The sequence below is a fragment of the Eptesicus fuscus genome, chromosome 2 (genome assembly GCF_027574615.1).
Source record: "Eptesicus fuscus isolate TK198812 chromosome 2, DD_ASM_mEF_20220401, whole genome shotgun sequence".
Taxonomy (NCBI): domain Eukaryota; kingdom Metazoa; phylum Chordata; class Mammalia; order Chiroptera; family Vespertilionidae; genus Eptesicus; species Eptesicus fuscus.
In genome coordinates, this window is record NC_072474.1 from 27,836,529 (window position 1) to 27,862,633 (window position 26,105).

Here is a 26,105-nt window from a genome sequence, read left to right on the forward strand (position 1 = left end):
TGATTTTCATGAGCCGGGGCCTCTAGTTGATGGATAAGAAAACAAGTTCCATATATGTGCTGTCTATAAAAAAACAACCTCAGCAAAAGATACACACATACTGAAAGTAAAGGGATGGAAAAAGATATTTCCTGAAAATACAAACAAAAGCGACCTTGGCCTGGTGGCTCAACTGTTTACTATTGTTTCTACAGAACAAGTTTTCTGGATCAAACTCTCATTAGGGCATATATTAGAAGCAAGCAATGAATGCATAAGTGGAACAACAAATCCATAGTAGTCTCTCTTTCTATCTCTCTCTCTCTGTTTCTATCCCTTTCTTGTTCTCTCTCAAAATCAATGAATAAAAATTCAACCAAAAACAATGTTCACCTGGCCAGTGTTGCTCAGTGGTCAAGTGTCTATATAGGAACCAAGAGGTCACTAGTCCGATACCTGGTCAGGGTACATGCGCGGGATACAAGTCCAATCCCGAGAAGGGGGCATGCAGAAGGTAGAGGATAGATGTTTCTCAATCATCAATGTTTACATCTGTATAAACCTCTCTATTCCTCTCTCTGAAATCAATACAATATATTTAAAAAGTAAAATTAATAAAACATATTTAAATACATTTTTCAAATGCAAACAATGAGGGGTTGTGAGAAGAAAAGGGTCCTATTATGAGTTGACAAGAGAAGATTTGACTTAATCTACACATGAAACGTATATGTTTATGTTGACCAATGCCACACCAATGAAATTCAAATAAATAACTAAAATGAAAAACCACAAAAACAGCTGGGAAAGAAATACTTATGTCAGACAAAATAGAAGTTAAATCTAAGGCTATAAAACGAGACAAAGGAGGCCAATGCATAATGATATGGGATCAATCCAATAAGAATAAATAACCCTATGAACATATATGTATCCACCAACGGAGCACTTCAATATATAAAGCAAATATCAATACAATCAGAGTTAGGAAGTTCAATACCCTTTTGACATTAATAGATAGATATTTCCAAAAAAATGAAGAAGGTAAATATATATATCTTGAAAGCTCCAACCAAAACTCCAATGAATTTCATTGATATGTTCAGAGCATTATTAACCTAAAACTATTTTTTCAAGTGCACTAGGTACAGATTCCTAGGAAGATCACGTGTAAGGCCGTAAAACAAGCCTCAGTAAATTTAAAAAGACTGAAATCATTCCTCACATCTTCTCCAACCAAAATGGTGTCGAACTAGAAATCAATGACACACGAACACATGGACGGTATATAACCTGTTATGAAAGAGTGTTAACAAGTAGATCAAGGAAGAAATCAAAAGATACCTTAAAACAAATGAAATGAGAACATGACAACCCCAAATCTATGGGACAATGTGAAATCAGTCCAAAGAGGGAAATTCTTAGCAATACAGCACTACCACAGGAAATAAGAAAAATCGCAAATGAACAATGTAACCTTTACCAGAAGACATGTTTTAAATGAGCATATTGCATTGATTTAAAAGGTGTGTAACATGATCTTAATTAGATTGATTAATTATGGCAGTTCTTTTCATAGTGATTAAACATTAAATAAACCAGTTTAAAGTATAAAATTCAGAAACATTTGGCACATGTACCATGTTGTGCAATGATCACCTCTATTTAATTCCAAAACCTGTCACCAATCCAGAAGGGAACTTCATTCCCATGAAAGAGGAACTCCCCATTCCCCCTACCCAGTCTGTGGGAAACACTTGTCTGATTTCAATCTCTATGGACTCAATTGTTGTGGAAATTGCATATAAAAGGAATCACGCAATAAAGTAAATATATTTTCCCCTTTGGACTGAGGGGCTCAGTGGATGGAGCATAGTTCCATGCACTAAAGGGTCCTGGGTTGAAATCCCAGTCAGGGCATATACACAGGTTGTCAGATCAATCCCTATCAGAGCCCTTCCTCCTTTCAGGAGGCAGTCAATCAATATTTCTCCATCACATCAATGTTTCTCTTTCTCTCCCTTCCTTCCTTCCCCTTCCACTCTCTCAAAAATCAATAAAACAAAAATAAAACATTTCCCAGCTTGAGGATTTAACTACAAAAACACTAATTTTGCATTACAAACAAAGCAATGATAGGTATACCACTAGGAAATTTTAAGAGTAAGTGTTACACAAAATGCAATAAAGAGCAAGAAAATTAATTTCACAAGAGAGCACTTTACCTTGAAGATCACACTGTCTAATGTAGAACATGAATCAGCAATGCCAATGCGACGTTTGCTATAAAATCCACAGCACCAATGAGGGAATCCATTTATTTAATAAGAGAAACAAAATTTTAAGTGAAAGATCAGCTTTCTGTATATCAAATAAAGATTCTTTATATGATTCACACCGGCCTATGTTTCAAAAAAGGTTTTAGTTTTCTATTTCTGCTGCCACCTCTCCCAATCTATGAACTATTTAATGAGGCCACATTCTGTCTAGGATTAATTTGTTTCCACCACTTACTGGCTGACATAACTTTTATTCCCTGAACTGGAACTCATCTGATGATTTAAACCAAGGTAGGAGGATATTTTGTTGCTTCTGTATCATCTGTCCCCGGTTCAAAGACTAATCAAAATCAGTCAGAAATGGCAGTCTTGATTTTTTTAACCATGTGAACCAATTATTGAGGAGACCCCAATCTTTCCTTTTACCTCAAAGTCATACAGTAAGTTCCCTGAAATGGTGGAAAGTTAAGTTTAAATGTCAAGGAACAAATGTATATGTTGTTAGCTTATATAATATTATGTAATATTATATATAAATCCTATCTAATAAAATAGTAATATGCAAATTAACCATCACACTGCTACACCCACAAGCCATGCTCACCAGCCAATGATAGTGAGTATGCAAATTAACCCCAACCAAGATGGCTACAGCCACGGAGATCAGGAGGGACGCTTGGGTTTACCTAGCAATAGAGGAATCCAAGCTTTCAACACACCTTGGCTGGCCGAGGCCTCCACTCAAGGCTACAAAGTTTCAATTATAGAAGGAAATGAAATTCCAACATAAATGTCCTGAGCCACTGAGCTGGAAGAGCAGGAGGCTACGGTTGTCCCAGGCGATGGAGGAAGCCAAGCTTCTACAGCCCTGGCCTGTCTTAGCCTCCGCTTAATGCTACAAAGTTTCAATTGTAGAAGATAAATAAACCCCAGATACCAGGGCCTGCGCTTGCATCGCCAGGGGCAGGGGTGGCCTGCAAACCACCACAGGCCCCTTACCCAGGCTGTCCCATGCCACAAGGGAACCCCCATCCTGCTTTAGGACACCCTTAAGTGCAAACCCCTGGCCGCCACCCATGCACCAGGCCTCTATCCTATCTAATAAAGAAATAATATGCAGATTGACCATCACTCCAACACACAAGATGGCTGCCCCCATGTGGTCAAAGATCCTAACCCCATGTGGACACAAGATGGCCAACACAAGATGGCGAGCAGGGAGGGCATTTGGGAGGGACCAGGACTGAAAGGGAAGGCAGTTGAGAGGGAACAAGCCTGCAAGGGAGGGCAATTGGGGGCAATCAACCCAGCAGGGGAGGGCAGTTAGGGGTGAGCAGGCCAGAAGAGGAGGGAAGTTGGGGGCAAACAGGCTAGCTGGGTGGAGCAGTAAGACATCAATCAGGCTGGCAGGCAGAAGTGGTTAGGGGCAATCAGGAAGGCAGGGAGGTGAGCAGTTGGGAGCCTGCAGTCCTGGATTGGGAGAGGGATGTCCGACTGCTCGTTTAGACCCAATCCCTCCAAGATTGGGTCTAAGTCGGCAGTCAGACATCCCTCAAGGGGTCCCATATTGGAGACGTTACATGGTGGCCTGAAGAACACCACCCCATGCATGAAATTCATGCACTGGGCCTCTAGTATATATATATATATATATATGTATATATATATATATATATATATATATATATATATATATATATATATGTGTGTGTGTGTGTGTGTGTGTGTGTATGTGTGTGTATATATATGTATGTGTGTGTATATATACACACACATACATATATATGTATGTATATATATATATACATTATACATATACACATGTGTATATATACTAATATACTACATGTAATTATGTACTGTATATTTTATCTATATATAAAGCCTAAGTGACCAAATGAGGGAACAAACGGTCGACCAGTCACTCTGATGTGCACTGACCACCAGGTAGTAGATGCTCAATGCAGGAGCTGCCCCTGGTTGTTAGTGAGCTCCCACAGCCAACCTCTCACTACTGGCCTATGTCCTTCAGCCCATTTCCCCCTTTCCACTGCTAGGACAAACCTCCCTCATTGGTTCCCCAGGCCAGCCAACCTCCTGCAGACCCTCCCCTGGCCAGCCAACCTCCCAAGGCTCCAACCAACACCACCCCAGCCGGCTGGCCAACCTTTCTGTGCCACTCCCTCTGGCCATCATCCTCTCCGGCCAATCTCTCGTGGTCCCTTTCCCAAGCCAAACTCCAAGGCCCCTATAGGCCTGATTGCCGACCAGGCCAAAGGGAACCCACCTGCAAACAAATTTGTGCACCGGGCCTCAGACTGTATATGTGTATGTTTATACAAGTCATGTTTTCATGTACAACCTAGTTCTGGAAGTGAAGATTTTGGAATAAACGAATGACACACCTGAATTTTAGAAACAAGCTCAATTACCCTTTGTAAAAGATGTGCCAATTTCATCTACCAATATTGCACAACTATGCCTTTTCCTCCCGTGGGCCAATTCTGGTTTTTATATTTTAAATAAAATAATTATCATTTTAAGTGTAAAATAATGGTAACTCATTGTTTGTTGATTTGTGTTTTTCTGACTACCAAGTAAGGTTCAAACTCTCTGATATAAATATAAAATCATGAATCATGAATATTAGCTCAAATGGAAACTTATTTTGTAGGAAAACAATAATTTTTTTCTGTTAAATACAACCATAGGCTTACCTATCAGACTCTACATTCTTCATATATGGAAGCTGCTGCTTTTTACTTGGTTTGCTGTTGCTTTTCTGCCTCACACCAACACTGTGCTCCTTCTTTTCTTCAATCTTTGATGAAAATTTGATATTAAGCATATTGTTATTAGATTATTCATTAAAAACTCTGTGTTGTCATTAGTTTTATCCTCTGCCTTTTATCACTTAAAGGCTTTGTTCTTACCTTATTCATTAAAAAGACCTTGTTTTCATTAACTTTATCATTGGGCTTCTGGGTATCAGTTTGTTCACTGTTCCTTTGAGGTCTCAATCCATTTCTGTCACTGTTATCACCAGCACCAGCATACATGTTTACTGACACTTCCTTTTCATTGCTTGTCTGCTTCTTTTCTCCTTCAGGCTTTGATGAATGTTTAATATTAAATATATTGTTATTAGCTTATTCCTTAAAAGATTGTTTCTTTAATTTCGTGATATTAATGAAATTGATCTGACTTGAATCAATACAATATTTTGAATGTTTAATTTGATCATAACACGATATTGGAATTGTAAATACTGCTTCATTTCTGTTTGTGTATAGAGGCAGAATTTTCCAAGTTTTCTAGAAGGGCTTTCTTAATTTTGTGGTCCTAGTCACATTGCAATCCCCTTGCTAACTAACATTCCCCTCCTCACCCCCATGCCATTTATCTATTAGAGCCAATGAAATAAAAAGACAAAGATCCTAAATTTCTCACTTTTGTCTTTCCTACCTGGGTCTTGCATTACACAGATAGATTTAGAAGATGTGACAATGTGCCTCAGTAACAAACAGGAAGCTTTCCTCTTTCTGCATGAGGCTATTGTTTCCCGCATTGCCTTTTACCTTTTTTTCTAAGATCTTTAAAGGTATTAAAAGTGGTGGCATTTATAAAATACATGAACCAACATACTACAACATTGGAACAGAGTGAAGCCAATTAGTTGTTAAAGTACAATTTCGGAAACTGAGTAATGCTCCCCTACTTTCACAAAGTTAGTCTTCGTATTTGGGGACTGATGAATTCTGCTGACCTTACCCCAAAGAGTCTTTGAGGTGCCAACAAACCATTAGGTCCACGGGCACCCAGTGGGTGATAGCTGCTATTTGAAAAGCCTGAGACTTCTGTTCAGTGGCCTCACACACAGAAATGAAGCTGAGTTTGAGTCTGTATCAACATGGTAAGCACCATTCACACCTACCTGATGACTCACTTTCCTCATGGGACTCACATACCAATGGGAGCTCTTTCAGTGACTGATCCCAACAGAAAGCTGGTAGGAAGAGGTGGATCTCAAAGAGACTTGTGCTTTGTTCTTAGCTGCCTCACAGGCTTGGTGCTGGAGGAAGAAGGCATTGCTGTGCAGCTTGGCCTCTCCCTGGTGCACCTAGGCCTAGCAGAGGCAGTCACAAACACTGCATCACTTTGTTGCTACACACAGGTCACAAAAGGGAAGTCACAGTAGAAACTGACATTGACTTACAACACAGTGCCCTCACAAGAGGCTCCGGTGGGGAGCTACAGATCATGAAGCAATTATTCCACAATCAGAACACCCAAATGAAGATTTCAACAGGCACCACAACATACCAGTGTGTATTACTTGACATGGGGTCAGCCTTCACTAGCAACTCATACACTGTGATCAGCCAGCCTGAGCATCAACCCCATCCACAAACTGGCCAGCATCAAGAAGTGACACATGCAAGTGACATTCCAGGAACACCTAGCTCTGGTGTTCCTGAAATGATTGTGCCAAAGAGCCTGATAAGACACTTAATACATACGTCCATTTTACCAAGACTGGGAAGTATAGTTGATCTACCCATACTCGTAGAAATAAATATGAGGAGGCAGCTTAAATGGGGAGAAGAAGAAAGATGCCCCAAATGAAAACACAACACACACACACACACACACACACACACACACACACACACACACGAAACGAGATAAATCCCCCCACAAAAGAGCTAAATGAAATGGAGGCAAGTTATGCACCAGATACAACTGACAAACAAACATGGTTGCAAAGATGATAAGGAACATATTGAGAGCTTTGACAATGAAAAAGCAAGTATAAAAAAAGCATAAATAAATAATCTAAAATAATTACTCAGAAATGAAGAATATAATACCGGAAATGAAGTATACACAAGAAGGAATCAACTGCAGATAAGATGAAGCTCAGATTGGAATCTTACAGTTATAAGAAAGGGAGCAAGAAATACTGTATTAGAGCAGATATATATATATATATATATATATATATATATATATTAAAGTCCTGGTGCACAAAATTTGTGCACTAGGGAGGGTGTGTCCCTCAGCCCAGCCTCTCCAACCTGGAACCCCTTGAGGGATGTCCGACTTCCCTTTAAAACATTTAAACATCCCTCTCACAATCTAGTACTGCTGGCTTCCAACCGCTCCCCTGCTTGATTGCCTCGAACCATTCTCCTGTCAGCCTCATCCACACCTAATTGCTCCCCGGCTGACCCAATTGCCCTAACTGCCCTCCCCTGCCAGTTTGGTTGCCTTAACTTTCCTCCCCTGCAGGTCCGGTCATTCCTAACTACCCGCCCCTGCTGACCTGATTGCCCACACCTGCCCTCCCCTTCAGGCACAGTACCCCCAACTACTCTCCCCTGCAGGCCTAGTCCCCTCCAACTGTCCTCCCCTGAAGGAATGGTCTCTCTCAACTGTTCTTCGCGAGAGGCCTGGTCTCCCCAAACTGCCCTCCTCTGCCAACCCGGTCACCCCTAACGGCCTTACTCTGCTGGCCTGATCACCCAAAACTGCCCTCCTAAGTAGGCCATCTGGTGGAGGCCATCTTGTTTCCACATGGGGGCAGCTATCTTTGACTATGTGGGGGGGTGGCCAACTTGTATGTTGTAGTGATGGGCAATATTACTCTTTTATTAGAAAGGATAAATGTATATGTATTTCTCTAAACATGTTACATATATATATATATTCTTCTTTTAATGAGAGTAGTTTAAGAAATTTCTGGGATGATAGAAAGCATAGCTACATCCACATTATACGGGTACCAGAAAAAGGAGAGTGAGAGCAAAAATTAAGAACCTATTTAAAGAAATACAATGACTGAGACTTCCCTCACCTGGTGAAGAAAAATATAAAGAAGTGCGGAAAAGGGAGTATCAAACAAGATGAACAGAAACAGGCATACTCCAATCTACTTCACAATTAAAATGGCAGAGTTTAATACAAAGAGAGGATCTTAGAAGCAGAAATAAAACACAAATAGTTACCTACAAGGGAGCCTCAATAAGTCTGTTAGATGCTTTCTCAACAGACACATTTCAGGCAGGCAAGGACTGGTACAAAATATTCAAAGTGATATAAAAAGAAGGACCTACATCTAAGACTACTCTACCTAGCAAAGCTGCCTTTTAATATTGAAAAAGAGATAAAGAGCTTCCTAAGTAACCGAAAGGAGTTCATCACACAAAAAAGACAATATTAGAGGAATCATTAAAGGGATTTCTATATAAAGTAAAAGAAAAAAGGCAGGGGACATAATCATAAAGAGTAAAATAGCAATAAGTGAGTAGCTATCAATATTTCCTGTAAATGTATATATCTAAAAAGCTCCAATGAAAAGACATAGAGTACATAGATGGATAAGCAAACAAGTTCCCTACATGTGCTGTCTACAAAAGAACAACCTCAGCAAAAAATACACACATACTGAAAGTAAAAGGATGGAAAAAGATATTTCCTGAAAATGCAAACAAAAGCGACCTTGGCCTGGTGGCTCAACTGTTTACTGTTGTTTCTACAGAACAAGTTTTCTGGATCAAACTCTCATTAGGGCATATATAAGAGGCATGCAATGAATACATAAGTGGAACAACAAATGCATAGTATTCTCTCTTTCTATCTCTCTCTCTGTGTCTCTCCCTTTCTTGTTCTCTCTCAAAATCAATGAATAAAAATTCAACCAAAAACAATGTTCTCATGGCCAATGTAGCTCAGTGGTCAAGTGTCTATATAGGAAACAAGAAGTCACTAGTCCAATACCTGATCAGGGTACATGGGCGGATACAAGTCCAATCCCGAGAAGGGAGCATGCAGAAAGTAGAGGCTAGATGTTTCTTACTCATCAATGTTTACATCTGTATAAACCTCTCTCTTCCTCTCTCTGAAATAAGTACAATATATTTAAAAAGTAAAATCAATAAAACATATTTAAATAAATTTTTCAAATGCAAACAATGAGGCGTTGTGAGAAGAGAAGGGTCCTATTATGAGGTGACAAGAGAAGATTTGGCTTAATCCACACATGAAACCTATAGGTTTATGTTGACCAATGGCACCCCAATAAAATTCAAATAAATAAATAAAATGCAAACCACAAAGACAGCTGGGAAAGCAATACTTATATCAGAAAAAATAGAAGTTAAATCTAAGGCCCCAAACGAGACAAAGGAGTCCAATACATAATGATATGAGATCAATCCAATAAGAATAAATAACCCTTATGAACATATATGCGCCCACAAACGGAGCCCTTCAATATATAAAGCAAATATCAATACAATCAGAGTTAGGAAGTTCAATACCCTTTTGACATTAATAGATAGATATTTCAAAAAAAATGAAGAAGGTAAATGTATATATTTTAAACCTCCAACCAAAACTCCAATGAATTTCATTGATATGTTCAGAGCATTATTCACCTAAAACTCTAGGGTATAAATGTTTTTCAATTGCACTTGGAACAGATTCCTAGGAAGACCACGTGTAAGGCCATAAAACAAACCTCAGTAAATTTAAAAAGACTGAAATCATTCCTCACATCTTCTCCAACCAAAATGGTGTCAATCTAGAAATCAATTACATATGAACACATGGAGGGTAAATAACCTGTTATCAAACAGTGTTAACAAGGAAAGCAGGAAGAAATCAAAAGATACCTTGAGACAAATGAAATGAGAACATGACAACCCAAAATCTATGGAACAACGTGAAATCAGTCCAAAGAAATTCATAGCAATACAGGACTACCTCAGGAAATAAGAAAAATCTCAAATTAACAATGTAACCTTTACCAGAAGACATGTTTTAAATGAGCCTACTGGATTGTTTTGAAAGGTGTGTAACATGATCTTAATTCGACTGATTAGTTATGGCAGTATTCTTTTCTTAGGGATTAAACTTCACCAAACATTAACTAAACCATTTTAAATTATAAGCTTCAGTAATATTTGGCACATGTACCATGTTGTGTAATGATCACCTCTATTTAATTCCACAGCCTGTCACCAATCCAGAAGGGAACCTCATTCCCATGAAAGAGGAACTCCCCATCCCCCTACCCAGTCCTTGGGAAACACTTGTCTGATTTCTGTCTCTATAGACTCACTTGTTGTGAAAATTGCATATAAAAGGTATCACACAATAAAGTAAATATATATTCCCCTTTGGACTGTGGGGCTCAGTGGATGGAGCATAGTTCCATGCACTAAAGGGTCATGGGTTGAAATCCCAGTCAGGCCATATACACAGGTTGCCAGATCAATCCCTGTCAGGGCCTTTCCTCCTTTCAGGAGGCAGCCAATCAATATTTCTCCATCACATCAATGTTTCTCTTTCTCTCCCTTCCTTCCTTCACCTTCCACTCTCTCAAAAATCAATAAAACAAAAATAAAACATTTCCCAGCTTGAGGATTTAACTACAAAAACACTAATTTTGCATTACAAACATAAAACAATGATAGGTATGCCACTAGGACATTTTAAAAGTGTTACCCAAAAATTCAATTAAGAGCAAGAAAATTAATTTCACAAGAGAGCACTTTACCTTGAAGACGACATTGTCTGATGTAGGACATGAATCGGCAATGCCAATGCGACGTTTGCTATAAAATCCACAGTACCAATGAGGGAATCCATTTCTTTAATAAGAGAAACAAAATTTTAAGTGAAAGATAAGCTTTCTGTATATCAAATAAAGATTCTTTATATTCTTCACACTGGGCCTATGTTTAAAAATGCAAAAGCAAAAGTTTTCTATTTCTGCTGCCACCTCTCCCAATCTATGAACTATTTAATGAGGAAACACTCTGTCTAGGATTAATTTGTTTCCACCACTTACTGGCTGACATAACTTTTATTCCCTGAACTGGAACTTATCTGATGACTTAAACCAAGGTAGGAAGATTCTTTGTCCCTTCTGTATCATTTGTCCCTGGTTCAAAGACTAATCAAAATCAGTCAGAAATGGCAGTCTTGATTTTTTTTTCAGCATATGAACCACTTATTGAGGAGATCCCAACCTTTCCTTTTACCTTAAAACCATACAGTAAGTTCCCTGAAATGGTTAAAGTTAAATGTCCAAATGTCAAGGAACAAATGTATATGTTGTTAGCTTATATAATATTATGTAATATTATATATAAATCCATCTAATAAAATAGTAATATGCAAATTAACCATCACTCTGCTACACCCACAAGCCATGCCCCCAGCCATGCCCACCAGCCACACCCACCAGCCAATCAAAGCGACTATGCAAATTAACCCCAACCAAGATGGCTGTAGCCAAAGAGAGCAGAAGGGAGCCTTGGGTTTCCCTGACAATGGAGGAAGCCAAGCTTTCCACACACTCTGGCTGGCCAAGGCCTCCACTCAAGGCTACAAAGTTTCAATTATAGAAGGTAAATAATTTCCAAAATAAATGTCGGCAGCCACTGAGTTAGAAGAGCAGGAGGCTAGGGTTGTCCCGGATGATGGAAAATGCCAAACTTCTGCAGCCCTGGCTTGTCTTGGCCTCTGCTTAAGATTACAAAGTTCTGACTGTAGAAGATACATAAATTCCAACAGAAATGGCTGCTGCCACGGAGCGAACAGGAGGCTTGGCTCCACTCCAGGCTACAAAGATTCAATTGTAGAAGATAGATAAACCGCAGATGCCAGGGCCTATGCTTGATTCGCCAGGGGGCATTGCTGGCCTGAAAACCACCACAGGCCCTTTGCTCAGGGCACCCCATGCGACAAGGGAACCCCCATCCTACTCTGGGACACCCTTAACCCTTTGCACTCACTTGTTTTTTTCTCAATTCTGTTATTCTAATGCTAACCGTGTCGAGTCACACTCGACATCCGAGTGCAAAAGGTTAAGGGCAAACCCACTGGCCCCCACCCATTCACCAGGCCTCTATCCTATCTAATAAAAGAATAATATGCATATTGACCATCACTCCAACACACAAGATGGCTGCCGCCATGTGGTCAAAGATCCTGCCCCCATGTGGACACAAGATGGCCACCACAAGTTGGCCAGCAGAGGATGGCAGTTGGGAGGAACGAGGCCTGCAAGGTAGAGCAGTTGAGAGGGACCAGCCTGCAAGGGAGGGCAGTTGAAGGTGATCAAGCCTGCAGGGGCGGCAGTTAGAGGTGAGCACGCTGGAAGAGGAGGGAAGTTGGTGGCAAACAGGCTGGCAGGGGAGCAGTTAGACATCAATCAGGCTGTCAGGGGAGTGGTTAGGGGGTTATCAGGCTTGCAGGCAGAAATGGTTAGGGGCAATTAAGAAGGCAGGGAGGTGAGCAGTGGGGAGCCAACAGTCCTGGATTGTGAGAGAGATGTCTGACTGCCAGTTTAGGCCCGATCCCACCAAGATTGGGTCTAAACAGGCAGTCGAACATCCCTCAAGGTGTCCCATATTTGAGAGAGTGAAAGCTGGTCTGATGGACACCACCTCATGCACGAATTTTATGCACCTCATATATATATATATATATAGGCACACATGTATACATATACACATGTGCATATATACTAGTATACTACATGTAATTACATACTGTATATTTTATCTATATATATATAAAGCCTAAGTATCCAAATGATGGAACAAACGGTCGACCAATCACTATTATGTGCACTGACCACCAAGGGGCATATGCTCAACACAGGAGCTGCTCCTGGTTGTTAGTAAGGTCCCACAGACAACCTCTCACTGCTGGCCAATGTCTGTCAGCCCTTTTCCCCCTATCCCCTGGTAGGACAAACCTCCCGCATCAGTTCCCCAGGCCAGCCAACCTCCAATGGCTCCAACTAACACCACCTCAGCCGACTCGCCAAACTTCCTCTACCACTGCCCCTGGTCATCATCCTCGCAGGCCAATCTCTCATGATCCCTTTCCCAGGCCAACCTCCAAGGCCCCTATAGGCCCAATCGCCTGCCAGGCCGAGGGAACCCATGTGAGTACAAATTTGTGCACCGGGCCTATATGTATATGTTTATACAAGTCATGTTTTCATGTACAACCTAGTTCTGGAAGTGAAGATTTTGGAATAAAGGAATGACACACCTGAATTTTAGAAACAAGCTCAATTACCCTTTGTAAAAGATGTGCCAATTTCATCTACCAATATTGCACAAGTATGCCTTTTCCACCCGTGGGCCAATTCTGGTTTTTATTTTTTAAATAAAATAATTCTCATTTTAAATGTAAAATAATGGTAACTCATTGTTTGACGATTTGTGTTTTTCTGACTACCAAGTAAGGTTCAAACTCTCTGATATAAATATAAAGTCGTGAATCATGAATATTAGCTCAAATTGAAACTTGTTTTGTAGGAAAAGAATAATTACCTACTGTTAAATACAACCATAGGCTTACCTATCAGACTCTACGTTCTTCATAATTGGAAGCTGCTGCTTTTTACTTGGTTTGCTGTTGCTTTTCTGCCTCACACCAACACTGTGCTCCTTCTTTTCTTCAATCTGTGATGAAAGTTTGATATTAAGCATATTGTTATTAAATTATTCATTAAAAGTCTGTGTTGTCATTAGCTTTATCCTCTGGCTTTTATCACTTAAAGGCTTTGTTCTTACCTTATTCATTAAAATGACAGTGTTTTCATTAATTTGATCATTTGGCTGCTGGATACCAGTTTCTTTACTGTTGCTGTGCTGACTCAATCCATCATTGTCACTGTCATCAGCACCATCATAGATGTTTCCTGACTCTTCCTTTTTACTACTTGTCTGTTCCTTCTTTTCTTCAACCTTTCATGAAAGTTTGATATTAAGGATGCTGTTATTACCTTATTCATTAAGAAGACTGTGCTGTCATTCCTTTTATCGTTTGGCTTTATCATTTGCCTTTGCTATTACCTTATTCATTAAAAAGACCTTGTTTTCATTAACTTTATCATTGGGCTTCTGGGTATCAGTTTGTTCACTGTTCCTTTGAGGTCTCAATCCATTTCTGTCACTGTTGTCACCAGCACCAGCATCCATGTTGACTGACACTTCCTTTTCATTGATTGTCTGCTTCTTTTCTCCTTCAGACTTTGATGAATATTTGATATTAAAGATATTGTTATTACCTTATCCCTTAAAAGATTGTGTTTTCATCAATTTCATGATATTAATGAAATCAAACTGACTTGAATCAATACAATATATTGAATGTTTAATTTTATCATAACAGGTCATTGAAATTGTAAATCCTGCTTCATTTCTGTTTCTGTATAGAGGCAGAATTTTCCAAGTTTTCTAAAAGGGCTTTCTTAATTTTGTGGTCCTATTCACATTGCAATCCCCTTGCTAACTAACATTCCGCTCTGCACCCCCATGCCATTTATCGATCAGAGACAATGAAATAAAAAGACAAAGATCCTAAATTTCTCACTTTTGTCTTTCCTACCTGGGTCTTGCATTACACAGATAGATTTAGAAGATGTGACATTTTGCCTCAGTAAAAAACAGGAAGTTTTCCTCTTTTTATACGAGGCTATTGTTTCCCATATTGCCTATTACATTTTTTCTAAGATCTTCAAAGGTATTAAAAGTGGTGGCATCTATAAAATACATGAACCAACATACTACAACATTGGAGCAGAGTGAAGCCAAATAGTTGTTAAAGTACAATTTCGGAAACTGAGTAATGCTCCCCTAATTTCACAAAGTTAGTCTTCATCTTTGGGGCTGGATGAATTCTGCTGACCTTACCCCAAAGAGTCTTTGAGGTGCCAACAAACCATTAGGTCCACGGGCACCCGGTGGGTGATAGCTGCTATTTGAAAAGCCTGAGTCTTCTGTTCAGTGGCCTCACACACAGAAATGAAGTTGAGTTTGAGTCTGTATCAATATGGTAAGCACCATTCACATCTACCTGATGACTCACTTACCTCATGGGACTCACATACCAATGGGAGCTCTTTCAGTGACTGACCCCAACAGAAAGCTGGTAGGCAGAGGTGGATCTCAGAGAGACTTATGCTTTGTCCTTAGCTGCCTCACAGGCTTAGTGCTGGTAGAAGGAGGCATTGCTATGCAGCTTGGCCTCTCCCTGGTGCACCTAGGCCTAGCAGAGGCAGTCACAAACATTGCATCACTTGGTTGCTCCACACAGGTCACCCAAGGGAAGTCACAGGTAGAGACTGACATTGATTTAAAACACAGTTCCCTCACAAGAGGCTCCAGTGTGGAGCTACAGAACATGAAGCAATTACTCCACAATCAGAACACCCAAATGAAGATTTCAACAGGCACCACAACATACCAGTGTGTATTACTTGACATGGGGTCAGCCATCACATAGCAAGTCATACACTGTGATTAGCCAGCCTGAGCATCAACCCCATCCACAAACAGGCCAGCATCAAGACTCTACAAAAGAAGGGACACATGCAACTGACATTCCAGGAACACCTAGCACTGGTGTTCCTGAAATGATTGTGTCAATGAGCCTGACAAGACACTTAATACATAAGTCCATTTTACTAAGACTGGGAAGTATAGTTGATCTACCCATACTCGTAGAAATAAATATGAGGAGGCAGTTTAAATGGGGAGAAGAAGAAAGATGCCACAAATGAAAACACAACACACACACACACACACACACACACACACACACACACACACACACAAAACGAGATAAATCCCCCAAAAAAGGAGCTAAATGAAATGGAGGCAAGGTATGCACCCGATACAACTGACAAACATGGTTACAAAGATGATAAGGAGAGAATTACAGATCAATATTCTTCATGAACATAGATGCCAAAATCCTCAACAAAATTCTAGCAAATTGGCTCCAGCTGTACATTGGAAAGATCATACACCATGACCAAGTAGGTTTTATCCCAGGAATGCAAGGATGGTACAATATCCACAAATCAATAAACGTGATACATCACATAAACAAATTGAGAGATAAAAATCATATAGTCATATCAATTGATGCAGAAAAAGCATTTGACAAAATCCAACACCCTTTCTTGATAAAACTCTCAACAAGGTGGGAATAGAAGGCTCATACCTCAACATAATAAAAGCTATATGTGATAAACCCACAGCAAACATCATACTCAATGGACAAAAACTAAAAACATTTCCCCTAAGAACAGGAACAAGACAGGGATGCCCACTCTCACCACTCCTGTTTGACATAGTACTGGAAGTATTAGCCATTGCAATTAGACAAGAAGAAATAAAAGGCATCCAAATTGGAAAAGAACAGGTAAAGCTGTCTTTATTTGCAGACGACATGATATTGTACATAAAACATCCAAAAGACTCCGTCAAAAAACTAATAGACTTAATAAATGAATTCGGCAATATAGCAGGATACAAAATTAACGCCAAGAAATTTATGGCCTTTCTATACACCAATAGTGAACTTACAGACAGAGAGACTAAAAAGGCAATCCCATTTACAATCGCACCAAAAAAATTAAGATACTTAGGAATAAACTTAACTAAGGAGGTAAAAGACCTATACACGGAAAACTACAGGACACTGAAAAAAGAGATAGAATAAGATGTAAACAGATGGAAGAATATACCATGTTCATGGATTGGTAGAATCAACATCATTAAAATGTCCATACTACCCAAAGCAATCTATAGATTCAATGCACTCCCCATTGAAATACCAATGGCATATTTCACAGACCTTGAAAGAGCTCTCCAAAAATTCATCTGGAATAAAAAAAGACCCCGAATAGCCACAGCAATCCTGAGAAAGAAGAATAAAGTAGGAGGGATCTCAATACCATATTTAAAGCTGTATTACAAACCCACTGTTCTCAAAACAGCCTGGTACTGGCACAAGAACAGACATATAGATCAATGGAACAGAATAGAGAATCCAGATATTGACCCAAACCACTATGCTCAATTAATATTTGAAAAAGGAGGCATGAACATACAATGGAATAAAGACAGTCTTCTCTTCAATAAATGCTGTTGGGAAAATTGGACAGATACATGCAAAAAAATGAAGCTTGATCACCAACTTACACCATACACAAAAATAAACTCAAAATGGATACAGGACTTAAACATAAGACGGGAAACCATAAAAATACTAGAGCAATCCACAGGCAGCAAAATCTCAGACATATGCCAAAAGAAATTGTTCACTGACACGGCCCCTAGGGCAATGGAAGCTAAAGAGAAAATTAACAAATGGGACTACATCAAAATAAAAAGCTTTTTCACAGCAAAAGAAACCATCAACAAAACAACAAGAAGGCCCACTGCATGGGAGAACATATTTGCAAATGGCATCACTGATAAAGGTTTAATCTCCAACATCTACAGGCAGCTTATACAACTTAATAAAAGGAAGATAAATGATCCAATAAAAAAATGGGCAACAGACCTAAATAGAATCTTTTCAAAAGAAGACAGAAGGAAGGCCAAGAGACACATGAAAACATGCTCAACGTCACTAATTATCCGAGATATGCAAATCAAAACAACAATGCGATACCATCTCACACCTGTCAGAATGGCTATCATCAACAAATCAACAAACGACAAGTGTTGGCGAGGATGCGGAGAAAAAGGAACCCTCGGGCACTGCTGGTGGGAATGCAGACTGGTGCAGCCACTGTGGAGAACAGTATAGAGTTTCCTCAAAAAACTGAAAATGGAACTCCCATTTGACCCAGCAATCCCACTCCTGGGAATATATCCGAAGAAACTAGAAACACCAAACAGACAGGATATATGCACCCCTATGTTCATAGCAGCACAATTCACCATAGCTAAGATTTGGAAACAGCCTAGGTGCCCATCAGCAGATGACTGGATCAGAAAACTGTGGTACATTTACACAATGGAATACTATGCTGCCACAAAAAAGAAGGAATTCTCATCATTTGCAGCAACCTGGATGGAATTGGAGAACATTATGTTAAGTGAAATAAGCCAGTCAATGAAAGAAAAATACCACATGATCTCACTCATTTATGCATAATAAAGAACATTATAAACTTGAACAAAAAGATAGATACAGAGACAGTAAAGCATCAAACAGACTGTCAAATTACAGGGGAAAGTTAGGGAGAGGTGGGAGAGATAAGAGATCAATCAAAGGACTTGAATGCATGCATATAAGCATAACCAATGGATGCAAAACTCTGGAGGGTGAGGGCATATATGGGAGTGGGGTGGGGGGTGGCAATGGTAAGATATGTACACATATAATACCTAAATAAAAAAATAATAAAAAAAAGATGATAAGGAACATATTGAGAACTTTGACAATGAAAATGCAAGTATAAAAAAGCATAAATAAATCATCTAAATTAATCACTCAGAAATGAAGAATATAATACCTGAAATGAAGAATACACCAGAAGAAATTAACAGCAGATAAGATGAAGCTCAGATTGGAATCTTTCAGAATTAGAGCAGATATATGTATATATATATATCCTATCTAATAAAACGGTAATATGCAAGTTGACCACACCTTTGATAGGCCGAAGCCACACCCACCAGCCACGCCCACCAGCCAATCAGGGCGAGTACGCAAACAAACCCAACCAAGATGACTACAGCTACAGAGATCAAGGTTTCCAGGTAACGTAGGAAGCCAAGCTTACAGCCTGCCCTTGCTAGGCCTAAGCCTCCACTCAAGTTACAAAGTTTCAATTATAGAAGGTAAACAAATCTTAACAGAAATGGCGACTGCCACGGAGCTGGAGAGAGCAAGACAGCGTTGTCCCCAGCAACGGAGAAAGCAAAGCTTTCCGCACACCCTGGCCAGGCCCAGGCCTCTGTTTAAGGCTACAAAATTTCAATTATAGAAGGTGAATTAACCCCAACAGAAATGGCAGCCATCCACGGAGCAAGCAGGAGGCTTTGCTCTGGTCCAGGATACAAAGTTTCAATTGTAGAAGTTAAATAAATTCCAGATACCAGGGCCTCCTCTGGTTCCCTACAAGTTCCCTACATGTGCTGTCTACAAAAGAATCACCTCAGCAAAAGATACACACATACTGAAAGTAAAGGATGGAAAAAGATATTTCCTGAAAATACAACAAAAACGGCCCTGGCCTGGTTGCTTAACTGGTTAGTGTTGTTTCTACAGAGCAAGTTTTCTGGTTCAAACTCTCATTAGGGCATATATAAGAAGCAAGCAATGAATGTATAAGTGGAACAACAAATGCATAGTATTCTCTCTTTCTATCTCTCTCTCTCTGTGTCTCTCCCTTTATTGTTCTCTCCCAAAATCAATGAATAAAAATTCAACGAAAACAATGTTCACCTGGCCAGTGTTGCTGAGTGTTCAAGTGTCTATATAGGAACCAAGAGGTCACTATTCCGATACCTGGTCAGGGTACATGCCCGGGATACAGGTCCAATCCCGAGAAGAGGGCATGCAGAAGGTAGAAGATAGATGTTTCTCACTCATCAATGTTTACATCTGTATAAACCTCTCTCTTCCTCTCTCTGAAATCAATACAATATATTTAAAAAGTAAAACCAATAAAACATATTTAAATAAATTTTTCAAATGCAAACAATGAGGGGTTGTGAGAAGAAAAGGGTCCTATTATGAGGTGACAGGAGAAGATTTGACTTTGGGTGGTGGGCACATGGTCTTATATACAAGTTTTGTAAATTAGTAATCCACACATGAAACCTATATGTTCATGTTGACCAATGGCACCCCAATAAAATTCAAATAAATAAATAAAATGCAAACCACAAAAACAGCAGGGAAAGCAATCCTTACGTCAGACAAAATAGAAGTTAAATCTAAGGCTATAAAATTAGGCAAAGGAGGCCAATACATAATGATATGGGATCAATCCAATAAGAATAAATAACCCTTATGAACATATATGCACCCACCAACGGAGCACTTCAACATATAAAGCAAATATCAATACAATCAGAGTTAGGAAGTTCAATACGCTTTTGACATTAATAGACATATATTTCAAAAAAAATGAAGAAGTTAAATATACATATCTTGAAAGCTCCAACCAAAACTCCAATGAATTTCATTTATATGTTCAGAGCATTATTAACCTAAAACTCTTTTTTCAAGTGCACTAGGAACAGATTCCTAGGAAGACCACGTGTAAGGCCATAAAACAAGCATCAGTAAATTTAAAAAGAGTGAAATCATTCTCACATCTTCTCCACCAAAAATGGTGTCGAATTAGAAATCAAAGACACACGAACACATGGAGGGTAAATAACCTGTTAAGAAAGAGTGTTAACAAGGAGATCAAGGAAGATATCAAAAGATACCTTGAAACAAATGAAATGAGAACATGTCCACCTATGGGACAACGTGAAATCAGTCCAAAGAGGGAAACTCATAGCAATACAGGACGACCTCAAGAAATAAGAAAATTGGCAAATTAACAATGTAACCTTTACCAGAAGACACATTTTAAATGAGCCTATTGGATTGTTTTGAAAGGTGTGTAACATGATCTTAATTTGACTGATTAATTATGGCAGTATTCTTTTCTTAGTGATTAAACTTCACCAAACATTAACTAAACCATTTTAAAGTATAAAATTCAGAAACATTTGGCACATGTACCATGTTGTGCAATGATCACCTCTATTTAATTCCAAAGCCTGTCACCAATCCAGAAGGGAACCTCATTCCCATGAAAGAGGAACTCCCCATTCCCCCTACCCAGTCTGTGGGAAACACTTGTCTGATTTCTGTCTCTATGGACTCACTTGTTGTGGAAATTGCATATAAAAGGAATCACGCAATAAAGTAAATATCCCTTTGGACTGTGGGGCTCAGTGGATGGAGCATTGTACCATGCACTAAAGGGTCATGGGTTGAAATCCCAGTCAGGGCATATACACAGGTTGTCAGATCAATCCCTGTCAGGGCCCTTCCTCCTTTCAGGAGGCAGCCAATCAATATTTCTCCATCACATCAATGTTTCTCTTTCTCTCCCTCCCTCCCTTCCCCTTCCACTCTCTCAAAAATCAATAAAACAAAAATAAAACATTTCCCAGCTTGAGGATTTAACTACAAAATCACTAATTTTGCATCACAAACAAAACAATGATAGATATTCCACTAGGAAATTTCAAGAGTAAGTGTTACACAAAATTCAATTAAGAGAAAGAAAATTAATTTCACAAGAGAGCATTTTACCTTGAAGACCACTCTATCTGATGTAGGAGAAGAATCAGCAATGCCAATGCGATGTTTCCTGTAAAATCCATACCACCAATGAGGGAATCCATTTCTTTAATAAGAGAAACAAAATTTTAAGTGAAAGATCAGCTTTCTGTATATCAAATAAAGATTCTTGATATAATTCACACCGGCCTATGTTTCAAAAAAGCTTTTAGTTTTCTATTTTTGCTGCCACCTCTCCCAATCTATGAACTATTTAATGAGGCCACAATCTGTCTAGGATTAATTTGTTTCCACCACTTACTGGCTGACATAACTTTTATTCCCTGAACTGGAACTCATCTGATGACTTAAACCAAGGTAGGAAGATACTTTGTCACTTCTGTATCATCTGTCCCCGATTCAAAGACTAATCAAAATCAGTCAGAAATGGCAGTATTGGTTTTTTTAAGCATGTGAACCACTTTTTGAGGAGATCCCAACCTTTCCTTTTTCCTTAAAGCCATACAGTAAGTTCCCTGAAATGGTGGAAAGTTAAAAGTTTAAATGTCAAGGAACAAATGTATATATTGTTACCTTATATAATATTCTGTAATATTACATATAAATCCTATCTAATAAAATAGTAATATGCAAATTAACCATCACTCTGCTACACCCACAAGCCATGCCCACCTGCCAATGATAGCGAGTATGCAAATTAACCCCAACCAAGATGGCTGCTCCCACAGAGATCAGGAGGGAGGCTTGGGTTTACCTGGCAATGGAGGAAGCCAAGCTTTCCGCACACCCTGGCTGGCCGAGGCCTCCACTCATGGCTACAAAGTTTCAATTATAGAAGGTAATTAAATTCCTACCTAAATGTCCTGAGCCACTGAGCTAGAAGAGCAGGAGGCTACCGTTGCCCTGGGTGATGGAGGAAGCCAAGCTTCTGCAGCCCTGTCCTGTCTTGGCCCTGCTTAATGCTACAAAGTTTCAATTGTAGAAGATAAATAAACCCCAGATACCAGGGCCTCCGCTTGGGTCACCAGGGGGCATGGGTGGCCTGCATACCACCACAGGCCCCTTGCCCAGGCTGTCCCATGCCCCAAGGGAACCCTCATCCTGATCTGGGACACTCTTAAGGGCAAACCCACTGGCCGACACCCATGCACCAAGCCTCTATCCTATCTAATAAAAACATAACATGCAGAATGACCATCACTCCAACACACAAGATGGCTGCCCCCATGTGGTCAAAGATCCTAACCCCATGTGGACACAAGATGGCTACCACAATATGGCCAGCAGGGGAGGGCAGTTGTGAGGGACCAGGCCTGCAAGGGAGGGCAGTTGAGAGGGAACAGGCCTGCAAGGGATTACAGTTGGGGGCAATCTACCCTGCAGGGGAGGGCAGTTAGGGGTGAGCAGGCCGGAAGAGGAGGGAAGTTGGGGGCAAACAGGCTGGCTGCGGAGCAGTAAGACCTGAATCAGGCTGGCAGGGGAGTGGTTAGGAGGTGATCAGGCTGGCAGGCAGAAGCGGTTAGGGGCAATCAGGAAGGCAGGGAGGTGAGCAGTTGGGAGACAGCAGTTCTGTATTGTGAGAGGGATGTCCGACTGCCTGTTTAGGCCCAATCCCAATGAGATCGGGTCTAAATGGGCAGTCGGACATCCCTCAAGGGGTCTCATTATGGAGATGGTGCAGGCTGGCCTAGGGAACACCCCCGCATGCACGAAGTTCATGCAGCGGGAATCTAGATATATATACACAAACATATATATATACACACACACACACTATATATGTGTGTGTGTGTATATATATACATGTACACACACACATATATATATATACATTATACATATACACATGTGTATATATACTAATATACTACATGTAATTACGTACGGTATATTTTATCTATATATATAAAGCGTAAGTGACCAAATGATGGAACAAATGGTCTACCAGTCACTATGACATGCATTGACCACCAGCAAGCAGATGCTGAACACAGGAGCTGCCTCTGGTTGTTAGTGAGCTCCCACAGCCAACCTCTCACTGCTGGCCTATGTCCTTCAGCCCTTTCCTCCCTTTACCCTGCTAGGACAAACCTCCCGCATAGGTTCCCCAGGCCAGCCAACCTCCTGCGGACCCTCCCCTGGCCAGCCAACCTCCCACAGCTCCAACCAACACCACCCCAGTCAGCTGGCCAACCTTCCTGTGCCACTCGCTCTGGCCATCATTCTTGCTGGCCAACGTCTCGTGGTCCTTTTCCCAAGCCAACCTCCAAGGCCCCTATATGGGTGATTGCCGGCCAGACTAAGGGAACCTACCTGCATACAAATTTGTGCACCGGGCCTCAGACTGAATATGTGTATGTTTATACAAGTCATGTTTTCATGTACAAACTAGTTCTGGAAGTACAGATTTTGGAATAAAGGATTGACATAGCTGAATTTTAGAAACAAGCTCAATTACCCTTTGAAAAAGATGTGCCAATTTCATCTACCAATATTGCACAAGTATGCCTTTTTCTCCTGTGGGCTAATTCTTGTTTTTATTGTTTAAATAAAATAATTATCATTTTAAATGTAAAATAATGGTAACTCATTGTTTGTTGATTTGTGTTTTTCTGACTACCAAGTAAGGTTCAAACTCTCTGATATAAATATAAAATCATGAATCATGAATATTAGCTCAAATGGAAACTTATTTTGTAGGAAAAGAATAATTTTTTTCTGTTACATACTGCCACAGGCTTACCTATCAGACTCTACATTCTTCATAAATTGAAGGTGCCGCTTTTTACTTGGTTTGCTGTTGCTTTTCTGCCTCACACCAACACTGTGCTCCTTCTTTTCTTCAATCTTTGATGAAAGTTTGATATTAAGCATATAGTTATTACATTATTCATTAAAAATTCTGTGTTGTCATTAGTTTTATCCTCTGGCTTTTATCACTTAAAGGCTTTGTTCTTACCTTATTCATTAAAATGACAGTGTTTTCATTAATTTTATCATTTGGATGCTGGATACCAGTTTCTTTACTGTTGCTGTGCTGACTCAATCCATCACTGTCACTGTCATCAGCACCATCATAGATGTTTCCTGACTCTTCCTTTTTACTACTTGTTTGTTCCTTCTTTTCTTCAACCTTTGATGAAAGTTTGTATTAAGGATGCTGTTATTACCTTATTCATTAAGAAGACTGTGCTGTCATTCCTTTTATCATTTGGCTTTATCATTTACCTTTGCTATTACCTTATTCATTAAAAAGACCTTGTTTTCATTAACTTTATCATTAGGCTTCTGGGTATCAGTTTGTTCACTGTTCCTTTGAGGTCTCAATCCATTTCTGTCACTGTTATCACCAGCATACATGTTTCCTGACACTTCCTTTTCACTGATTGTCTGCTTCTTTTCTCCTTCAACCTTTGGTGAATGTTTGATATTAAAGATATTGTTATTACCTTATTCCTTAAAAGATTGTGTTTTCATTAATTTCATGATATTAATGAAATTGATCTGATTTGAATCAATACAATATTTTGAATGTTTAATTTGATCGTAACAGGATATTGAAATTGTATATTCCGCTACATTACTGTTTCTCTATAGCAGCAGAATTTTCCAAGATTTCTAAAAGGGCTTTCTTAATTTTGTGGTCCTATTCACATTGCAATCTCCTCTTTGCTGCCTAACATTTTTCCTCGTCACCCTCATCCCATTTATCTATGAGAGACAATGAAATAAAAAGACAAAGATGCAACATTTTCTGCTTTTGTCTTTCCTACCTGGATCTTGCGCTACACAGATAGATTTAGAAGATGAGACATTGTGCCTCAGTAACAAATAGCAAGCTTTCCTCTTTTTTCATGAGGCTATTGTTTCCCACATTGCCTTTTACATTTCTTAAGATACTTAAAGGTATCAAATGTGGTGGCATTTATAAAATATATGAACCAACATACTACAACTTTGGAGCAGAGTGAAGCCAATCACTTGATAGTTAAGGTACAATTTTGGAAAGTGAGTAATGTTCTCCTAGTTTCAGACCAAATCGTGGTCTTTGGGGCCGGATGAATTCTGCTGACCTTACACTAAAGAGTCTCTGAGGTGCCAACAAACCATTGGGTACACAGGTATCCAGTGGGTGATAGCCGCTATTTGCATAGCCTGGGACTTCTACTGAGGGGCCTCATACCCAGAAATGAAGCTGAGTTTGAATCTGTATCAACATGGTAAGCACCATTCACACCTACCTGATGACTCACTTACCTCATGGGACTCACATACCAATGGGAGCTCTTTCAGTGACTGACCCCTACAGAAAGCTGGTAGGCAGAGGTAGATCTCAGAGAGACTTGTGCTTTGTTCTTAGCTGCCTCACAGGCTTGGTGCTGGAGCAAGGAGGCATTGTTGTGCAGCTCAGCCTCTCCCTGGTGCACCTAGGCCTAGCAGAGGCATTCACAAACACTGCACCACTTTGTTGCTCCACACAGGTCACCCAAGGGAAGTCACAGGTAGAGACTGACATTGACTTAGTGTCAACACAGTGCCCTCACAAGAGGCTCCAGTGGGGAGCTACAGAGCAGGAACCAATTATCTCCACAATCAGAACACCCAAATGAAGATCCCAACAGGCACCACAGCATACTGGTGTGTATTATTTGGCATGGCATCAGCCTTCGCATAGCAGCTTGTACACTCTGGTCAGCCAGC

At 39.9% G+C, this 26,105-nt stretch overlaps 1 protein-coding gene across 1 annotated transcript in view; it reads right to left on the reverse strand.

Annotated features, from left to right (window-relative positions):
* LOC114229878 (ankyrin repeat domain-containing protein 26-like) overlaps positions 1-26,105 on the reverse strand; it is a 94,720-nt gene that overhangs the window by 38,438 nt on the left and 30,177 nt on the right. The window contains exons 12-23 of the mRNA XM_054724856.1: positions 24,645-24,815; positions 24,364-24,537; positions 24,148-24,251; positions 21,417-21,510; positions 14,144-14,320; positions 13,862-14,035; positions 13,647-13,750; positions 10,822-10,915; positions 5,192-5,368; positions 4,976-5,079; positions 2,205-2,262; positions 1,129-1,231 (exon numbers count right to left, since the gene is read on the reverse strand). Of these exons, the coding sequence (XP_054580831.1) occupies positions 1,129-1,231; positions 2,205-2,262; positions 4,976-5,079; positions 5,192-5,368; positions 10,822-10,915; positions 13,647-13,750; positions 13,862-14,035; positions 14,144-14,320; positions 21,417-21,510; positions 24,148-24,251; positions 24,364-24,537; positions 24,645-24,815 (1,534 nt within the window). The remainder of the gene's footprint in view (positions 1-1,128; positions 1,232-2,204; positions 2,263-4,975; positions 5,080-5,191; positions 5,369-10,821; positions 10,916-13,646; positions 13,751-13,861; positions 14,036-14,143; positions 14,321-21,416; positions 21,511-24,147; positions 24,252-24,363; positions 24,538-24,644; positions 24,816-26,105) is intronic.